Source organism: Paramormyrops kingsleyae, chromosome 5 (assembly GCF_048594095.1).
Source record: "Paramormyrops kingsleyae isolate MSU_618 chromosome 5, PKINGS_0.4, whole genome shotgun sequence".
In the NCBI taxonomy this organism is placed as follows: Eukaryota; Metazoa; Chordata; class Actinopteri; order Osteoglossiformes; family Mormyridae; genus Paramormyrops; species Paramormyrops kingsleyae.
The window spans coordinates 266,849-283,858 of record NC_132801.1 but is presented as its reverse complement, the minus strand read 5'-3'; the positions used below and the strand labels follow the sequence as shown (position 1 = coordinate 283,858).

General features: G+C 45.0%; 1 protein-coding gene across 5 annotated transcripts in view; it reads right to left on the bottom strand.

Annotated features, from left to right (window-relative positions):
* LOC111835111 (NLR family CARD domain-containing protein 3-like) overlaps window positions 1-17,010 on the bottom strand; it is a 36,927-nt gene that overhangs the window by 3,350 nt on the left and 16,567 nt on the right. For 3 of the 5 annotated variants that reach the window (XM_072711761.1, XM_072711763.1, XM_072711762.1), the window contains 3 exons: window positions 11,408-11,581; window positions 10,335-10,508; window positions 10,163-10,209 (listed from right to left, as the gene is read on the bottom strand). In XM_072711761.1, the coding sequence (XP_072567862.1) occupies window positions 10,163-10,209; window positions 10,335-10,508; window positions 11,408-11,581 (395 nt within the window). Of the gene's footprint in view, window positions 1-4,547; window positions 9,677-10,162; window positions 10,210-10,334; window positions 10,509-11,407; window positions 11,582-17,010 lie in introns of those variants that run through there. The other 2 variants (XM_072711764.1, XM_072711765.1) reach the window with 2 other exon arrangements.

The following is a 17,010-nucleotide window of genomic DNA, read 5'->3' as shown; positions in this document are numbered from 1 at the left end:
TTTCTTTGCTTTTACCTTCGCCCGAGTGCGACAGGCGTGTTGTGGACTGCGGCGACGTTTCTGTATTACTTAAAGCTTCGGATCCCCGGCTTCACCGTAATCTGTCCATCTCCGAATTCGTCGTCGCCTTCGGCATCTATAGAGATGTTATTTGCTCTGTGTTCCCGGATCGACGTAAGGAACTGGACACTTATCTGTCTTTGATTTGTGACTTGAATTTGCGATATGGGGGCTCCCTATTTTACGAATATCACAAATCATTTTCAGCTAAAGCGGCTTTGCTTATTCAATTGTCGAACACTCGTATTGACTGGTCGTGCCTAGACTCCGACCTTCTTATCCAACATTTTGGTGGACATAAAGCTATCCTGTGTTCGCTTTGCCGTAATCAGGGTCATTCACCGGAATTTTGCCCAAAATCTGCCCTCACCTCCGCGACTGCCGCCACGAGTTCTGGTCTTCTCCAACCCACGACATTCCCTTCATCCACCTCATTCGCAAATTTGGCTACCGACAAGAAAGGGCGTGAGGTCATTTATTTCAAGGACATGCCTATTTGTAATAATTTTAATGAAGGAGTGTGTTCATGGGGTAACTGTCATTTTTTGCATGTTTGTAGTTTGTGCCAGGACCCTCATCCAAAAATGGTCTGCCCTCGCCGCCCATCGCGTTTCCGTCCTTCGCGGGGAGGGAAGAGCAATTCAAATTCAAAGACCTTCTAAAAATCCATCCTTCTACTCCTGTCCACGTCCAAGCTCTTTCCTCTGCTCTGTCCTCTCACCCTGATTTTGTTTTTGTGGATTATTTACTCACAGGTTTAACTCAAGGCTTTAAGGTGGGCGTTATTGCTGATCTGTCCAAAATTGTCGTTGCGCGAAATCTTCAGTCTGCCATGCAAGACCCTGAAACAGTTTCCTCTCTTCTTAAAAGGGAAGTTAATAAAGGTTATTTGATCGGCCCCTTCGTTTCTCCCCCTTTTTCTACTTTTCGCACAAGCCCTATCGGTGTAGCCACTCGGAAATACTCAGGGAAAAAGCGCTTGATATTTGACATGTCTAGCCCTCGCTCCGGTTCATGCGCAAGTGTTAATAGCCTCATTCCTCATCTCCCCTTTTTGCTTTATTATGCTTCGGTTGACGACGCAATAGACTTGATTATGTTAGCGGGTAAAGGCTCTTCGCTCGCTAAGGCCGATATTTCGGATGCTTTTAAAATAATTCCAATTCATCCTTCCCAATGGCCCTTGTTTGGTGTTAAATGGCAATCTCGTTTCTATTTTGCGGTCCGGCTCGTTTTCGGTTGTCGAAGCAGCCCGTCTATATTTAATTGTCTGGCTTCTGCCTTATCCTGGATCTTGCTGAATAAAGCACAGATCACGTTTGTCCTGCATCTCCTCGATGATTTTCTCGTGATCGATCCACCTTCCTCAAAACCCGGCACCTCACTGTCCAAATTAAAACTTACGTTTTCCGAATTAGGCATCCCCTTATCGGAGGAAAAAACCATCGGTCCGCTCACTTCCCTGGAATTTTTGGGTATCGTGCTTGACAGCATTGAAATGAAAGCTTCTCTACCGCTAGACAAATTGAACCGCATTCGCGAAATCTGCCACTCATTCCTGCACTCTTTCTCGGTTTCCAAACGCGAATTGCTTTCCCTTTTGGGGCATTTAAACTTCGCCATGCGCATCATCCCGCAGGGTCGCTCGTTTATATCGCGTCTGCTCGATCTGGCTAAATCGGTTTCGGAGTTGCAGGACATACTTATTTTAAACGACGGTTGTCTTTCTGACCTTAAATTCTGGATCGCGTTTCTCGATCACTGGAATGGCATTTCGTTTTTTTACAACAAAATTACAGATACGTCTCACTCTCTATGTTTTTACACGGACGCCGCACCCTCTGTCGGTTTCGGCGGTTATTATCGAGGCTCCTGGTTCGCGTCGCGTTGGCCCGCAGATTTTGTAACTTTATATCCCATGCCCGCGTCCTCTGCCATCCATGAACTGTATCCCATTGTAGTCGCTTGTGCTATATGGGGAAAAGAATGGTCCCGTAGGAGGATAAAAGTGTTGTGCGATAATGAAGCTGTTGTTTACATAATTAATAAGGGTCGCTCTAAGGTCATCTCCTTTATGCCCCTTGTACGACGCCTTACTTGGCTCTCACTCTCGCATAACTTTATTCTTACGGCCGAATACATTCCGGGTTTTAAGAATCAAATAGCTGACTCCCTGTCGCGTTTCCGTTTTCAGGAATTCCGTCGGTTGTGCCCAGGCGCCAACACCCTTCCAGATTCATGCCCCCCTCTTTCAGACCTCATACTAATTTAAACCCGCAATACATTCACCTACTGAACTCAACCACTAGGTACATCAGATTGGGTCTCTCTGCTTCTACCATAAATCTTACGACTCCGCCTGGAAGGCTTTCACTTCTTTCTGCCGCACCTTTGGCCTACCCGCACTCCCTCTTTCCTCATCTGTTGTTTGCACCTTTCTTACTTACTCTTTTGAGCACAAATGCCTTAGTCCGGCGTCAATTCACGGTTTGGTGGCAGGTATTCAATTCCACGCCCGCTGCTCCAACCCTTCCTTACCCAGTCTGTTTTCGAACCCCTCTGTTCGTCTCTTACTAAGAGGCTTTAAGAAATCTTCTCCCACTCCCATTGATAAAAGACTTCCTATCACTTTGGGTATTTTAAAATCTATGATCACCGTTCTTCGTCATGGATGTTTTTCACTCTTCACTGACACTCTGCTAGAAGCTGTTTTTCTTCTTGCTTTTTATGGTCTTATGCGACCCGGGGAATTCACCTACGTCAAATCTCTCCCTAATCGTACTCTTCGCATCTCTGATATTTCTTTTTCAGCCTCATTCTTTTCTGTCTTTCTAAGCAGTACTAAATCAAATTCGGGTGGTGCTGGCACTACACTCTACATTGCATGCAACAAGACTTCATATTGTCCTTTTGACTCCATGATAAAGTATCTTCGTCTAAGACCTCGTTTAACTCCCTCAATCTCTCTCTTCATAACTCCTAACGGCACACCCATGTCTTACCCCTGGTTCACCTCTCATTTAAAGACCCTCTTATTTATTTGTGGACTCCCTCACTCTCATTATTCTGGGCACTCCTTTCGGATTGGAGCGGCATCTGCTGCATCACATCAAGGAGTTCCGCCATCAATATTGAAACTCCTAGGACGATGGTCCTCCTCTGCCTTTGCATCATATGTCCGTGCTGATACATCCATGATCCTCGAGGCTCAGCGAATCATCGCTGCAGCGGATGTAAGTATCTCTCAGATAGCCGTTGGTGGTGGTTTAAACAATACCCTTTCGGAAATGTTATGTCTTACCTATATTGCCATTGATCATCGTCGTCTCCTCGATGCTTGCCTCGTCATCTTAGCGGCTCCAAACCGCTGGCAAAGCTAAAGCATATCCATAATGCTTCGTTGTACCAACAACGACCTCCCCTATAAAAGCGCTTGGCGTCTCCATAACGCCCCTGCAGTAACATAGCGGCTCCATACCGCTGGCAAAGCGCTAAAGCATATCCATAATGCTTCGTCATACCAACAACGACCTCCCCTATAAAAGCGCTTGGCGTCTCCATAATGCCCTGCAGTAACATAGCGGCTCCATACCGCTGGCAAAGCGCTAAAGCATATCCATAATGCTTCGTCATACCAACAACGACCTCCCCTATAAACGCTTGGCGTCTCCATAACGCCTTTTCGTTACACCAGTGGCTCCATACCACTTTCGAAATCATTCAGCATCCCCATACGGTTCTCCATGAAGTCTACGGCTCTGCTCTTCTCTCAGGTCGCATAACATATTTCAATAGCGCTTCAACGGTTGTTAAAGGTTAAGATCAATTTCTACATTCAATAAGTCCACGTCACTGCTTAAACATTTCTTTCTGTTTCTTCCCGACAGGTCTAGTGCATCGCCTGATAGCCCAAGTGGTACAGTTATCCTACTTCTCACCTTCTTCACTATATTAACTTTGGGGGTAGGCTCCTTCGCCTCCTGCCTGGTCGCCCAGCCAGATCTGTCGGCTTCAGAGTTGGTAGAACCAACGACCAGGAGACGGGCTTCGCCAAAGCACTCTTCTCAGACTCATTTAAAATGTTTAACCAAATAAACAGTCATGTCACCTGCCTAAAAGGTCTCCTTGGTTGAAATGAAAGTGAAAACGAAAGTTCAAACAAGGAGACCTTATGGACGTCGTCATGTCCAATCACAGCGGTCCAAGTTCTATATAAAGAATAAGTCTAACCCACTTCTTTGCCGTTACAGCTATTCGGTTCGCCCACCTCCTCCCCTCCACCACCTTCGGCTCCCCGTCCTGGTCCGAAGGGGTAGGCTCCTTCGCCTCCTGCCTGGTCGCCCAGCCAGATCTGTCGGCTTCAGAGTTGGTAGAACCAACGACCAGGAGACGGGCTTCGCCAAAGCACTCTTCTCAGACTCATTTAAAATGTTTAACCAAATAAACAGTCATGTCACCTGCCTAAAAGGTCTCCTTGGTTGAATTGGTAATACTCGTCCAAGCCACAAAGCTAATATTTTGGTTAGTATTTTGTAATCCATATTGAGCAAACTAATGGGTCTAAAATTAGATGGGTCCATTATGTCTCTGTCTTTCTTAGGGATTAGGGAATTTAAGGCTTCATTAAATGTTGGTGGTAAACGACCTTTCTCAAAAATTTCAATATATACTTTCAGCAACACTGGGGCCAGGACAGCTATATATTCTTTGTAATATTCTGCAGGTAATTCATCATAACCTGGAGATTTCCCAGTATTCATTAATAATACAGCTTTCCTTATTTCCCTTTCAGTTATAGGCATCTCCAATTTTCTTGCTTGTTCGAGATGAATTTGAGGCATTGCAATATTGGAAAAAACAATTCTTGTTCCTTACGATAACTGTCACAAGGTGTTGTTGATAAATATAGATTTTTATAATACTGTTCAAAAACCTTGTTTATATCTTTAGTTGAGGTTACCAACTGGTTATCCTGTTTGATGGCTGAGATAGTATTTGAGAAATCCTTTTCGTTTACCTGTCTAGCTAATATTTTCTCGGATTTTTCCCTCCTTCATAAAAATTAGATCTGAGCCTATATAAAGAATATTATATATTTTTGTTATATATCTCATGCAACTGAAACTTTAGGTTACAAAGTTCTTGATATTGTGGTTGGGAGAAATGTTTTGCCATTTTTTTTTTCTTTTATTTTGATGTCAGTTTCTAATTCTTTAATCCTAATGGCACTCTCTCTCTCTTTTTTTTCACGGAGTGTGCTATCAATTTTCCTCTAATATACGCTTTGGAGGCCTCCCAAACTGATGAAATATTTTCCGTACTGCCAATGTTTATTTCAAAGAAAAACTTGAAGTCCTCTCCTAACAATGTTTTAAAGTGTTTGTTTTGCAGCACTGACATATTCATCTTCCATCTAGACCTCCTCTCCGTATCCAGTTCCGATTTTATACATATTTCCACTGCAGCGTGGTCTGTAATGGCGGTAGTTTTAATATCACAACTAGCCACTTTATCTGTCAGGTAGCTTGAGATTAAAAGAAATCTATTCTTGAGTGTGATTTATGGCAATGGGAAAAAAGGTGTATTACCATTCACATGGGTTGGTAAGTCTCCAAATATCTATCAGTGCCTTATCCTCCTGTAGCATGTCGATTGCCTCCCTGTCACCTGTCATTAATGGGCCTCTAAACCTGCTCTTGTCTAGTATGGCATCTATTACCTGAATGAAATCGCCTGCCAATATTATCTGTCCATCCATATCCCCTAATACTTTATTTACTTCATGGAAAAAATTTGGATCAGCCTTATTTGGAGCATAGATGTTGCATAATATTACCTGTAAACCTTGTATTAGTGCTTGCACACACATCATTCAACCTTCTTTATCTTTAATTTGCCTTTGTAAAGTAAAATGTATTCCTTTATTCACTAGTATCATAACCCCATTATGTGAACTTGAAAGCGAGCTGTGGAATATATACTTCACCCAGCCTGTTTTAAATTTTAGTGCCTCCCCCTCATTTAAATGAGTTTCTTGTATAAAAACTATATCTGCCTTATTGGTTTTCAAGTAAGCTAATACTTTGCGTCTTTTTAAAGGGTTTCCACTCCCATTAATATTCCAAGACATGTATTTTATAATTTTGCTAGTCATGTTTATGTTTTCCGGTAAGTACTTCTGTTATAGTATGCTCTAGGAGGCATTCCCTTGCCGTCACCCTGATGCTCTGAGTGTGGCTAAATGTCTGCTGAAAGAGGTGATTCCGTGGTGGGGCATCCCATCTAAAATCACCACAGACAATGGTCCTGCGTTTGTTGCAGAGACCCTGGCTAAATTGTCCCATTGGATGCAAGTTGATTTGAAACATTATTGCGCCTATCACCCCTCGAGTGGGGGGATGGTGGAAAGGGCGAATCAAACTCTGAAACTGAAATTGGCAAAAATGACTGGCCTGCCCTGGGTTGATGCCCTGCCCCTGGCATTGTTATTCATGCGAGCCAGGACACACCACCAAACAGGGTTGGCTCCTTTTGAAGTGTTGACAGGAAGGCCAATGCGTGTTTTGTCTCCCTCGCGATATGTCACACTGGAAACTGTGGATGGGGACTTGCTGACTTATCTTACAGGTTTGCGGCAAGCGATAGGTGCAGCCTGGGACCAGGTTCGTGCCTATTGGAGGACTCCAGAGGGAGAACCACTACGAGCTGTGACACCGCTTGACCCAGGGAGCTGGGTGTTGGTTCGTGACCTGAGGAGAAAGAGATGGAACACCCCGAGATGGAGGGGACCACACCAGGTGCTGATGGTGACCCCTCACGCAGTGAAAGTGGAGGGAATCGACGCCTGGGTCCATCGGGTCCACTGCAGACCCTGGTGGTTCTTTCAAGACTGGCCCCTGAGAGGGTCACAACTGTGTTGCCTTTTTATGATAACTATTTTTATTGTGACTGTTATATTTGGGATTGATGCTATAATGTTTTGGAGAACCGCTTTTGCTTGTAGTGTTGCTGGTAATCTTTTTGCTGCTTAGGTGTTGCTCTAGTGTTCTGTCTTCCCAGGCGAGCTCTGTCATGTTGCAGCGTGCTTCCCATGATCCATACGGGGATGATCCTCTCCTCCCGGCCTGGCTCTTCGACCCACAACCCCAGGTCGTCATCGATATGACCAGCAATGCCGACTCTGCTGGTGACTCGTGGTCCATCCAACCACCGCCAGCGCCCGTCGCCCCGCTGCGCTATTGTCCGGAGTTTTACTACACTGTGTACTCTGGTTCTGTGTGAACAGCGTGGATTTCGCGTGTTCAAAAGGGGGGAGTGTGGAAGTAAAATTGGACATTAGTAGGCCCGGGAGGGGAGGCATATTGGGTCTGTTATGTCTTAGGCCTTAGGCCAGAAGAGATTGTTTTGAATACTGTGTGACCTCACTTTGTGATAGCTGCCTGCAGGTGGCTCCACAGAAGCTCGGACCTTGGAGGGGCAGACAGTGGAGCAAAGGGGGGGAGAAACCATTGCAGGAAGAGACTCAAAGCCATCCCAACTGGTACACAAAGACTTATAGCTTAATAGAATACTAGTAGTAGTCAATATAGAATATGTTATATGCAATTGATCGCATTATGTTAATCATACTAATCATATGTTAACCATGTATTTTCAGTGATTCAGGGACAATACGTCAATGTGTTAATCATTAATCAATGGAACACCCAAACATTAACAGTGATTCAATGTCATATAATTAATATCTATATACATATCTCATGTACAGTCTAGAAGCCGAGGCTGTCTCCAGTAATTTCCGTACAATGGGTGGATTTTACCTTGCTACCAAAGTGAACCAATGAAGCGGGAGAATTGTGTTTGTTGTACGTTTCAGCTTAGTTTGTTGATGTTTCATGACCAATCAGGCCTTAGAAGGCCTGGTAGTTATGTTTTATCTACTGGTTGCTCTGTGTTCCGGGTGTGACTTGGTACCAAGTGTCAGAGTGTGATGGGAGCGCTTTGCTGAACTTGCTGGAATAAAAGAGATTTTCTTTACTCACCAAACTAAGAGGTCCAGACTTTTATTCTAAATCCTTGATTTATAATTTTTCTACCACACTCCAAGTATTATTAATGTTCCATTTTTGCCTTTCTAAATTATTCTGTTGCAATTCCCTGTACACAACTAGTATACAAACATCAAACCTGGACTAAGAACATTTCCAGTGCAGAACAAACCAAAAACAAACTGAAACAAATACCTTTAACCAAAATTTAAGCCAGACACAGCCTGACAATCCCAGAGCTGTCATCTGCAGCTTTAAAGTAGTAAAAAAAAAAAAAACCTTATCTGGTCCGTGGGTTACCGCTCTCCCTCCTCTCCCTCCTGCGTGTCCCCCAACTGTCACCGTCACTGTTTGTACATGGTTCTTCAAATTTTCTCATCTTTATCCATATTAATCTCCATCCTGAGCATTGCTGTCGATGAATTTCTCCGCTGCAGTGGCTGTGGTGAAACTCAGATTTTTACCTCCCCACTTGAACCGCAATGTGCCCGGGTATGCCAGCGTGAATCTTACACCCTTCTGCTGGAGTTTGCACTTCACCACGGTGAATGTCTTCCTCTTCTCCATCATTTCCTTAGTTGTATCGGGGAATATGGACAGTCGACATCCTTCCCATTCGAAGCCGTGTTTTTCTTTCGCTGCAGCGACCACCTTGTCCCTTGCTGATTGCCTTAGGAAGCATATGAGCACCGGTCTCGATCTCGAACTCTGAACCTGCTTGAATTGCAAGTCCTTCCACTAAGACCTTCTGGATGCAGATCATTAATGTTCCATTGGTCCCAAAAGTTTCTTTAAAACCTATCAGTCTCACATTATTTCTCTTGCTGTTATTTTCCATTATTTCAATGCAGTCCCACATTACTTCCATCATCTTCCTCCTCTTTTCCCCATCAGCGTGCAGCCGTTCTGAAGTCTCCTCCAGGCCGCCTATACGTGTTTCGACCTCCGCTATCTTCCCCTGCATAGCCGCTACCACTGTCTTCAACTCTGTTGTCGTTTCTTTAATAGTTGAAATATCCATAGCCACATGTTGGAGTGTAGTGCTCATTTTACAAATTTCCATAAACACATCATCGAGACAACGGGGCGCGTCATCCATCGATCCATCTTCCTCGCTTGGAGGACTTTTTTCCGTCGCCATTCAGCCCCCGCTTTTGGGTTGGTTCGATGTCATTTCGCGAGAACTTTGACTTTTCTCTTCATAATTCCACGGCGTCTGTTTATAGTGTTTACAAGTAAGATTAGTTTAAGTATAATACGAGCCTGTACTTCTCGATAATTCATTATTTTATCCGTCGGGGGAGAGACAGTCCTTAGGCAGCTGCCATCTTGTTCGCCGTGCCCACGTGACTCCAGTTCTTTCCCTGTTCCACCATAAAGGATTCAACTCAAGAGCTGTGTGGTAATTAGCACAATCAGTTGAATCAGGTGTGTTAAATGAGGTGAAATCCAAAAATGTGCAGGGCTCTGGCCCTCCAGGACTGGATTTGGGCACCCCTGGTCTAAGGCATTCAGTGGCCAATCAGGAATATTCTCTCATGAATATTAAGGAGTGTTCCAGAACCACCCTGTAAAAATGCAAATTCACATCTCACACTGGAGGAGAGAGTCCAGTATCACTGCCTATGGGTGCCGTCTTAGGACAATACTAACAAATCTCACACAGAAAACACATACACTCACGGCATGTGCAAAAAGAACAAATGCAAATGATTCTGTTTTGTGAAATTAAAGATGTAAAACATCAGAATATATTTTAACCATCTTACACTCCCACACAAACACAAAGACAATATGAGCAGCTATAAAGTATTTGTAAAAATATTTTTAAAAACTACTAAATTAATTGATAGTGTTTTTGCTGATGATTTTGATGTTTTATTTTTCTCATTTTGGATGTTGTCTAAAATGACACAAACAGAAATCTAAACACAAACATGGAAATCCATCTACACACAATGCAAAAAGCTGCACTCATCACAACAATTGTGTGAATACAGCCATAACATAGTATTAATGGTATTATTAAAAAAAGAACATGCAAACACACTTACATTTCTGTAAGCCTGGTCTGGTCCTGCATGCTCCACTGTGATCCACACTATAGGAGAAGCAGAATGACATAATAATAATTTATTACATAATAATCCATTTATTTATTGGTGCCTCTTCTTCACATACATGCATAAGTATCTGTAGCGTGTCAGACACACACTCTGTACTCACTTCAGCTTCTCCAGTTTACAGTTGGGATCCTCCAGTATAGCAGAGAGCAGCTTCACTCCTGAGTCTCCTGGGTGATTGTAGCTCAGGTCCAGCTCTCTCAGATGTGAGGGGTTTGACCTCAGAGCGGAAGCCAGAGAAGTACAGCCTTTCTCTGTGACTCTGCAGCCTGACAGTCTATAGAAAGAAAATCACAAAATTTTGGACCAAATACAGGTGGCAATGATTCTTCAGAATGCCAGTGCTGATGTGCCCAAAGCGACCAGCGACTGGCCTGGACCCACCAGACAAACAGCCCATCAACACCAGCCCCTATGCGACTCCTCCCATGACATATTCAGACTAATAAAATTTCTTCCACAGCAGCCGTCAGCTGTCTTTCTGCCAAGTGGCCCCAGACTGACTAGTAACTCTGATAGGAGGAGATGTGAACATCCCCAGCAGCTAATGCAGGCCAAGCAGGCTGTGTTAGTTCTCGTTCCAGCCTAGCTGATGCAAGGCTTTTTTTATGTTTAAATTGTACAAATTATTAATTTAAAAGTTAATTTAAACAAATTCAGGATGCAACAGTACTTTCAGGAATTATGTTTGAGGGACCTTAGCACATGAACATTTTAAACACTGTGGTCCACACAGATCTGTACAGTGCAGTGAGAGCTGATTACAGGAGTGATTCCTCTCTCATAGCTGACAGACGGCTGATGTAACACAGAAATGTGCCCATGCAGCAGCTACCTAAAATAAGAGTATTTTATTTTGTGTAATTGCACCTGAGCAAATGTGATTTAGGTTTCTCTGTTATGAAACTGTGACAAGTCCAGCCGGTACATTCACTTTAGTATAGAGTATAACAATATTAAATCAGTATGACAATACTAAAAGAAAACGTGCATCATGTCCTCTTTTCTGAAAAATATAAAGAACTGGAAAGTAAAAAGTGTAAATTGGTACCTACTTAGTGGGAATGAAATGGTGTGAGTGCAGCGGTTCGATTGTCTGACTTGCATTGCAGCCACAGAAACACTTTATAATATTAACGTACCAGTTTAGTATTTGTACCGTCAAACTGGACTTACCTCAGTATCTCCAGCTTACAGTGTGAATCCCCCAGTCCAGCAGAGAGCAGCTTCACTCCTGAATCCTGCAGCTCATTGTTGCTTAGGTCCAGCTCTCTCAGGGGTGAGGAGTTTGATCTTAAAGCTGAAGCCAACGCATCACAGCATTTCTCTGTGAGATTACAGCTGTTCAGGCTGGAAAAAGAAAATATGTTAAGACACAGACACATATATAACCTACACATTGTTAATAGTACTGACAGCAACATTAAAACAAGCGAGCAGCACAGGCCACTGGGGGACTCAGAGGGGGAATGGGGGGGGGCAGTCGCCACCCTAGTGAATGCATGGCTGAAAAAATATCAAATAATTTCCCTATGTAATGGTGAAAATGCCACTATTAGCTGCTCATCACACGATTTAGCATCATCTAGGGTGCCCCCTTCATGGGAGATGGTGACTTACAGAGGAAGAAGATGCGATGAAGTGTATTAATGAGAGCCCTTCTAGTGGAGAGAATGTGATGCAGTGTCATATAAGGTGTCCTTACAATGGTATAAGCGGCTCCTATTGGTACCCTTCTAACGGAAAAGGGTACCATTATGAAGTGCCCTTCTAGTGGAGAATATGTGAAGTAGTGCCCTAAAAGGTGCCCATATAATGGTATAAGCGGTCCCTTTTTGTATCCTTTCAATAGAAAAGGGTGCTGGACCAACCTATCCTGGGCCATCAGAGTGGCAAATAGTGCAAATGCTCAAAGAATCCACAGCCACTTCCAAAACTAGGGAGATGTACGACACATGTGGCAGGGCATCTACTGTAAGCCATCACCCACTACAGGACATCTCCACCTGCCTGTGACAGTGAAACCTCTCTTCCAGATACACTGAATCACATCTATGCACGGTTTGAAGCACAGAATGACATGGCAGCAAGGAAGATCACCCCTCCCCCCAAGGACCAGGTGCTCCGCATGACCATCAGTGATATTAGGAGAACTATGTTCAGAATCAACCCACAGAAGGCTGCCAGACCAGACAACATTCCTGGTCTTCTGCTCAGGGGATGTGCAGACCAGCTGTCCTTACAGACATCTTCAGTATCGCTGTGAGCACCAGTCGTTCCAACATGGTTCAAAGCCACCACCGTCATCTACATGCCAAAGAAGTCTTGTGTCCTGCCTCAATAACTACCATCCCATCACCTTCACACTCATAATAATGAAGTGCTTCAAGAGGCTCGTCATGAGCTACATAATATCACAAAATCTTCGTTCGGTGACTCTGCAGCCTGACAGCCTATAGAAAGAAAATCACAAAATTATGGACAAAATACAGGTGGCAAAGATTCTTTGGAATGCCAGTGCTGATGTGCCCAAAGCGACCAGCGACTGGTCTGGACCCACCAAACAAACAGCCCATCAGCACCTCCTCCTTTTCCTCCATCCCTGTTCTTCCTGTTCCTGATAAAAGCTGCCATTCGGGGGTAATATTCTACAGCTGAGTTTGCCTGTGTCCCCCTGTTCCTGCGGCCGCTACACACAGTTCACTGAAGCTCATCTTTTAGCCCCACTGACTGTGTAGTAAAAGACAGAAATGATCAGCTCAGGTCAAAATTTAATCATCCAGTGACAGTGACCCACTGCATGAAACTTAGAACAACAGGATTCCCTGGACTCCTGCCACAAGAAGAGCACTGATGGCAGAGAGGATGATGCCCTGGGATGATGCCAAGAGCAAATGGTGTGACATCACAGGTGCAGGAAAGTCGGCTAAACCCGATCAGCACCACAGCACTGGATAGAAACTGCTAGATCCCCACAGTTGGCCGCAGAAACACCCGTGAGGAATGCCAACAGGAGGCGACTGGGAGCTGATAAGAGCTCTAGAGAGGGGGCAGTATCGCCTCCCCCAGTACGACTCAAAGTCTGCATCGTGGACAACCACACAATGAAAATTACTTCACTGTGATGGTGCATCTGCATCTGTGTGAAGTATGAACCAGCCCTGGACAGCAGTGGGGGAGGCTGACTGATGAGCAGGCCACTTGTCGTCTCTCTCTCTCTCTCTCTGATGACAGATGGCCTGGAGGATGACCACACGGAAGGGACTGCCACCTCTCGCCTGCTCAGCCCGTCACCAAAGAGCCGGGCCCAGCCATGTGCCCTTTATAAATGTACCCCCTTTCCCCCCTAAAATAAACACTGCTCCTTTTTTGGTGTCCACTGCAACCCAGTGTCTCCTGCCTCATTATCCAACACAGGAGACTAACCTGGGAAAGATTAACTAACCTTCACATCTAGATCATAACAGAGCTGGGAAACATTGCCATCTGACTGCCGAGGAGAATCGCTGACTGTACCCCCAAGGAGAAGGCTATACAGAGTCTGCCATGTTCTGGCTGTGAAAACACTGGCAGCAGGTAAATATGTGTACAGTGGATGTCAAAAGCTGACACACCCTTATTATATCTGTACGCTGACCTAAAGCTTTTCAAGCTATTTTCTTGAAATAGTTCTCACCATGCAAATAGCTGCCATTATTTATTTTCATTTCAGCCTTTACACAAACAGAAGGTGACATTTGAAAAAGTGCAGATTTTTTATTTTTATTTTATTTTATTGATCCATCCATCCATTATCTCCCGCTTATCCAAGGTCGGGTCGTGGGGGCAGCAGTCTCAGCAGGGAAACCCAGACTTCCCTCTCCCCGGCCACTTCCTCCAGCTCCTCTGGGGGAATCCCGAGGCGTTCCCAGGCCAGCCGAGAGACATAGTCCCTGCAGCATGTCCTGGGTTTTCCCTGGCGCCTCCTCCCAGTGGTACATGCCAGGAACACCTCACCAGGGAGGCGTCCAGGAGGCATCCTAAGCAGATGCCCGAGCCACCTCATCTGGCTCCTCTCAATGCGGAGGAGCAGCGGCTCTACTCTGAGTCTCTCCCGAATAACCGAGCTCCTTACCCTATCTCTAAGGGAGAGCCCAGCCACCCTGCGAAGGAAACTCATTTCGGCCGCTTGCGCTCATGATCTCGTTTTTTCGGTCACTACCCACAGCTCGTGACCATAGGTGAGGGTAGGAACGTAGATCAATTAGTAAATTGAGAGCTTTGCCATTTGGCTCAGCTCTTTCTTCACCATGACAGACCAATGCAGCGCCCGCATCACTGCTGATGCCGCATCGATCCACCTGTCGATCTCCCGATCCATCCTTCCCTCGCTCGTGAACAAGAGTCCCCGAGGGACACGGTCGAATGCCTTCTCCAAGTCCACAAAGCACATGTAGACTGGTTGGGCAAACTCCCATGCAGTCTCCAGGACCCTGCTGAGAGTATAGAGCTGGTCCACTGTTCCACGGCCAGGGCGAAAACCACACTGCTCCTCCTGAATCCGAGGTTCAACTATCTGACAGACCCTCCTCTCCAGCACCCCTGAATAGACCTTGCCAGGCAGGCTGAGGAGTGTAATCCCCCTATAGTTGGAACACACCCTCTGGTCCCCCTTCTTGAAGATGGGGACCACCACCCCGATCTGCCAATCCAGAGGCACTGCCCCCGATGTCCATGCGATGCCGCAGATGCGTGTCAACCAAAACAGCTCCGCAACATCCAGAGCCTTGAGGTACTCTGGGCGGATCTCATCCACCCCCGGGGCCCAGCCACCAAGGAGCTTTTTAACCCCCTGGGGTCGGCAATCCCGCCGGCGGGATCTGACAGAATTCTCGCGAGACCGTTTAAATAACTCTGCGAGTTTTTGTCATATACACATTTTAAAAATACCCTCAGAAACTTTGGACGGTCTACTTTTCAAATATATATAGGTAGAAACTAAATATATTTTTACAGCTTCGTGATACGAATAGAAAGAACAAGAGTGACTGACTTAAGCGTCTGCGTCTCGAAGCGGCTCTGATCACCCACCCACTTGCAAATCGCGCTATTCGCATGATAATAACATGATAATCCGACAGTTAGTATTAGGTAAAGAAATATGTGAATACGCCCATTGTGACCGAAATAAACAAGAGCACATGTCTGGGTAGTGTTTACACTGATCTGCTACAATATAGCACACAGATACGTCTCTGCCGCTGAAGCTTTGCGCCAGTGTTGCCACTTTCAGCAGCGAAGCTCATACCTGCGTTCATGGCTCAATGGGCTAAGCCTGTGTGCCTGCAATCACGTGGTCGGCGATTCAAACGCAGCGTATTTAGAACGTGAATAGCGATCTTCCGCTGAGAGCGGTCCTACACGCTCCCGACGCAAGTAAAACAAAGAAAGGTGACACGATTTGCTTTTTTGCCTATTTAACCTAATTTTAAAAACTTTAATACTTCTGACAATGGAAGTTTTGAAAAGAAGACAGATAACGGATTTAGTCAGTGTTTTTTTCATGATTCTACATAATGATTTCAGCGAGATATAAACTGAAATACACGAGAAAGATACGCGGTCGATGATGCCCTCGTCCCCGGATCCAAGCCGAGTACAGATCAGGCCCTTTTAATGACCTTGTCCAGTCTGTTTCTGTCTGCTGCTTTCATGTTACAGCTCCAACAGACCACAGCATAAAAAAGGACACTCGGCACAACAGATTTGTAAAACATCCGAAGAATGGTTTTACAGATGTTGAATGACCTGAGCCTTCTCAGAAAGTACAACCTGCTCTGTCCTTTCTTGTAGAGTGCCATTGTGTTAACTGACCAGTCCAGTTTGTTATCCAAATGCACTCCCAGGTATTTGTACTCAGAAACCATATCCACTGTCTCACCCTGGACAGATATAGCAGTCACAGGGGTACCACTTTTCCTAAAGTCGACCACCAGCTCCTTCAATTTCTTGATGTTGAGTTGTAGATGGTTACGCTCACACCAGAAAACAAAGTCATCTGGTACTCGGAGATGTCACCGTCCTTAATACATCCCACCATCACAGAGTCATCAGAGAACTTCTGTAGATGGCATGATTCTGAATTATATTTAAAATCAGATGTATAGACGGTGAAAAGAAATGCAGACAAAACAGTCCCCTGAGGAGCACCAGTACTGCAGCTCACTGTGTCAGATACACAGTTTTGTAACTGGACATACTGGGGACAACAGGTTAGGTAGTGCATTATCCAGGAGACCATGTGAGCATCAATTTGCATGATCCTTAGTTTCTCCCCCAGTACTGCCGGTCGTATACTATTAAAGGCGCTGGAGAAATCAAAGAACATAATCCTAACACTGGTCCCAGGTAACTCTAGGTGGGAGTAGGTTTGGTGGAGCAGGTGTATAATAGCATCATCAACTCCCAAGAATGGCTGATAAGCAAACTGAAGAGGGTCAAGAGAAGACTTCACCTGGGAACGAAGTGTATCCAGGATAAGTCTCTCAAACACCATCATAATATGTGATGTTAGAGCGACAGGCCTGTAGTCGTTCAGGGCAGAAGCTCGTGGTATCTTGGGGACAGGAACAATGCAGGATGTTTTCCACAGAGCAGGGATTTTCTGTAGGGACAGACTCAGGCTAAAGAGGTACTGTAGGACCCCAGATAGTTGAGGAGCCTAGGTTTTTAGGACTCTTGGGTTGATTTTGTCCAGACCTGCAATTTTTGTAGAGCAAAGTCTGCTCAGACCTGGTCAT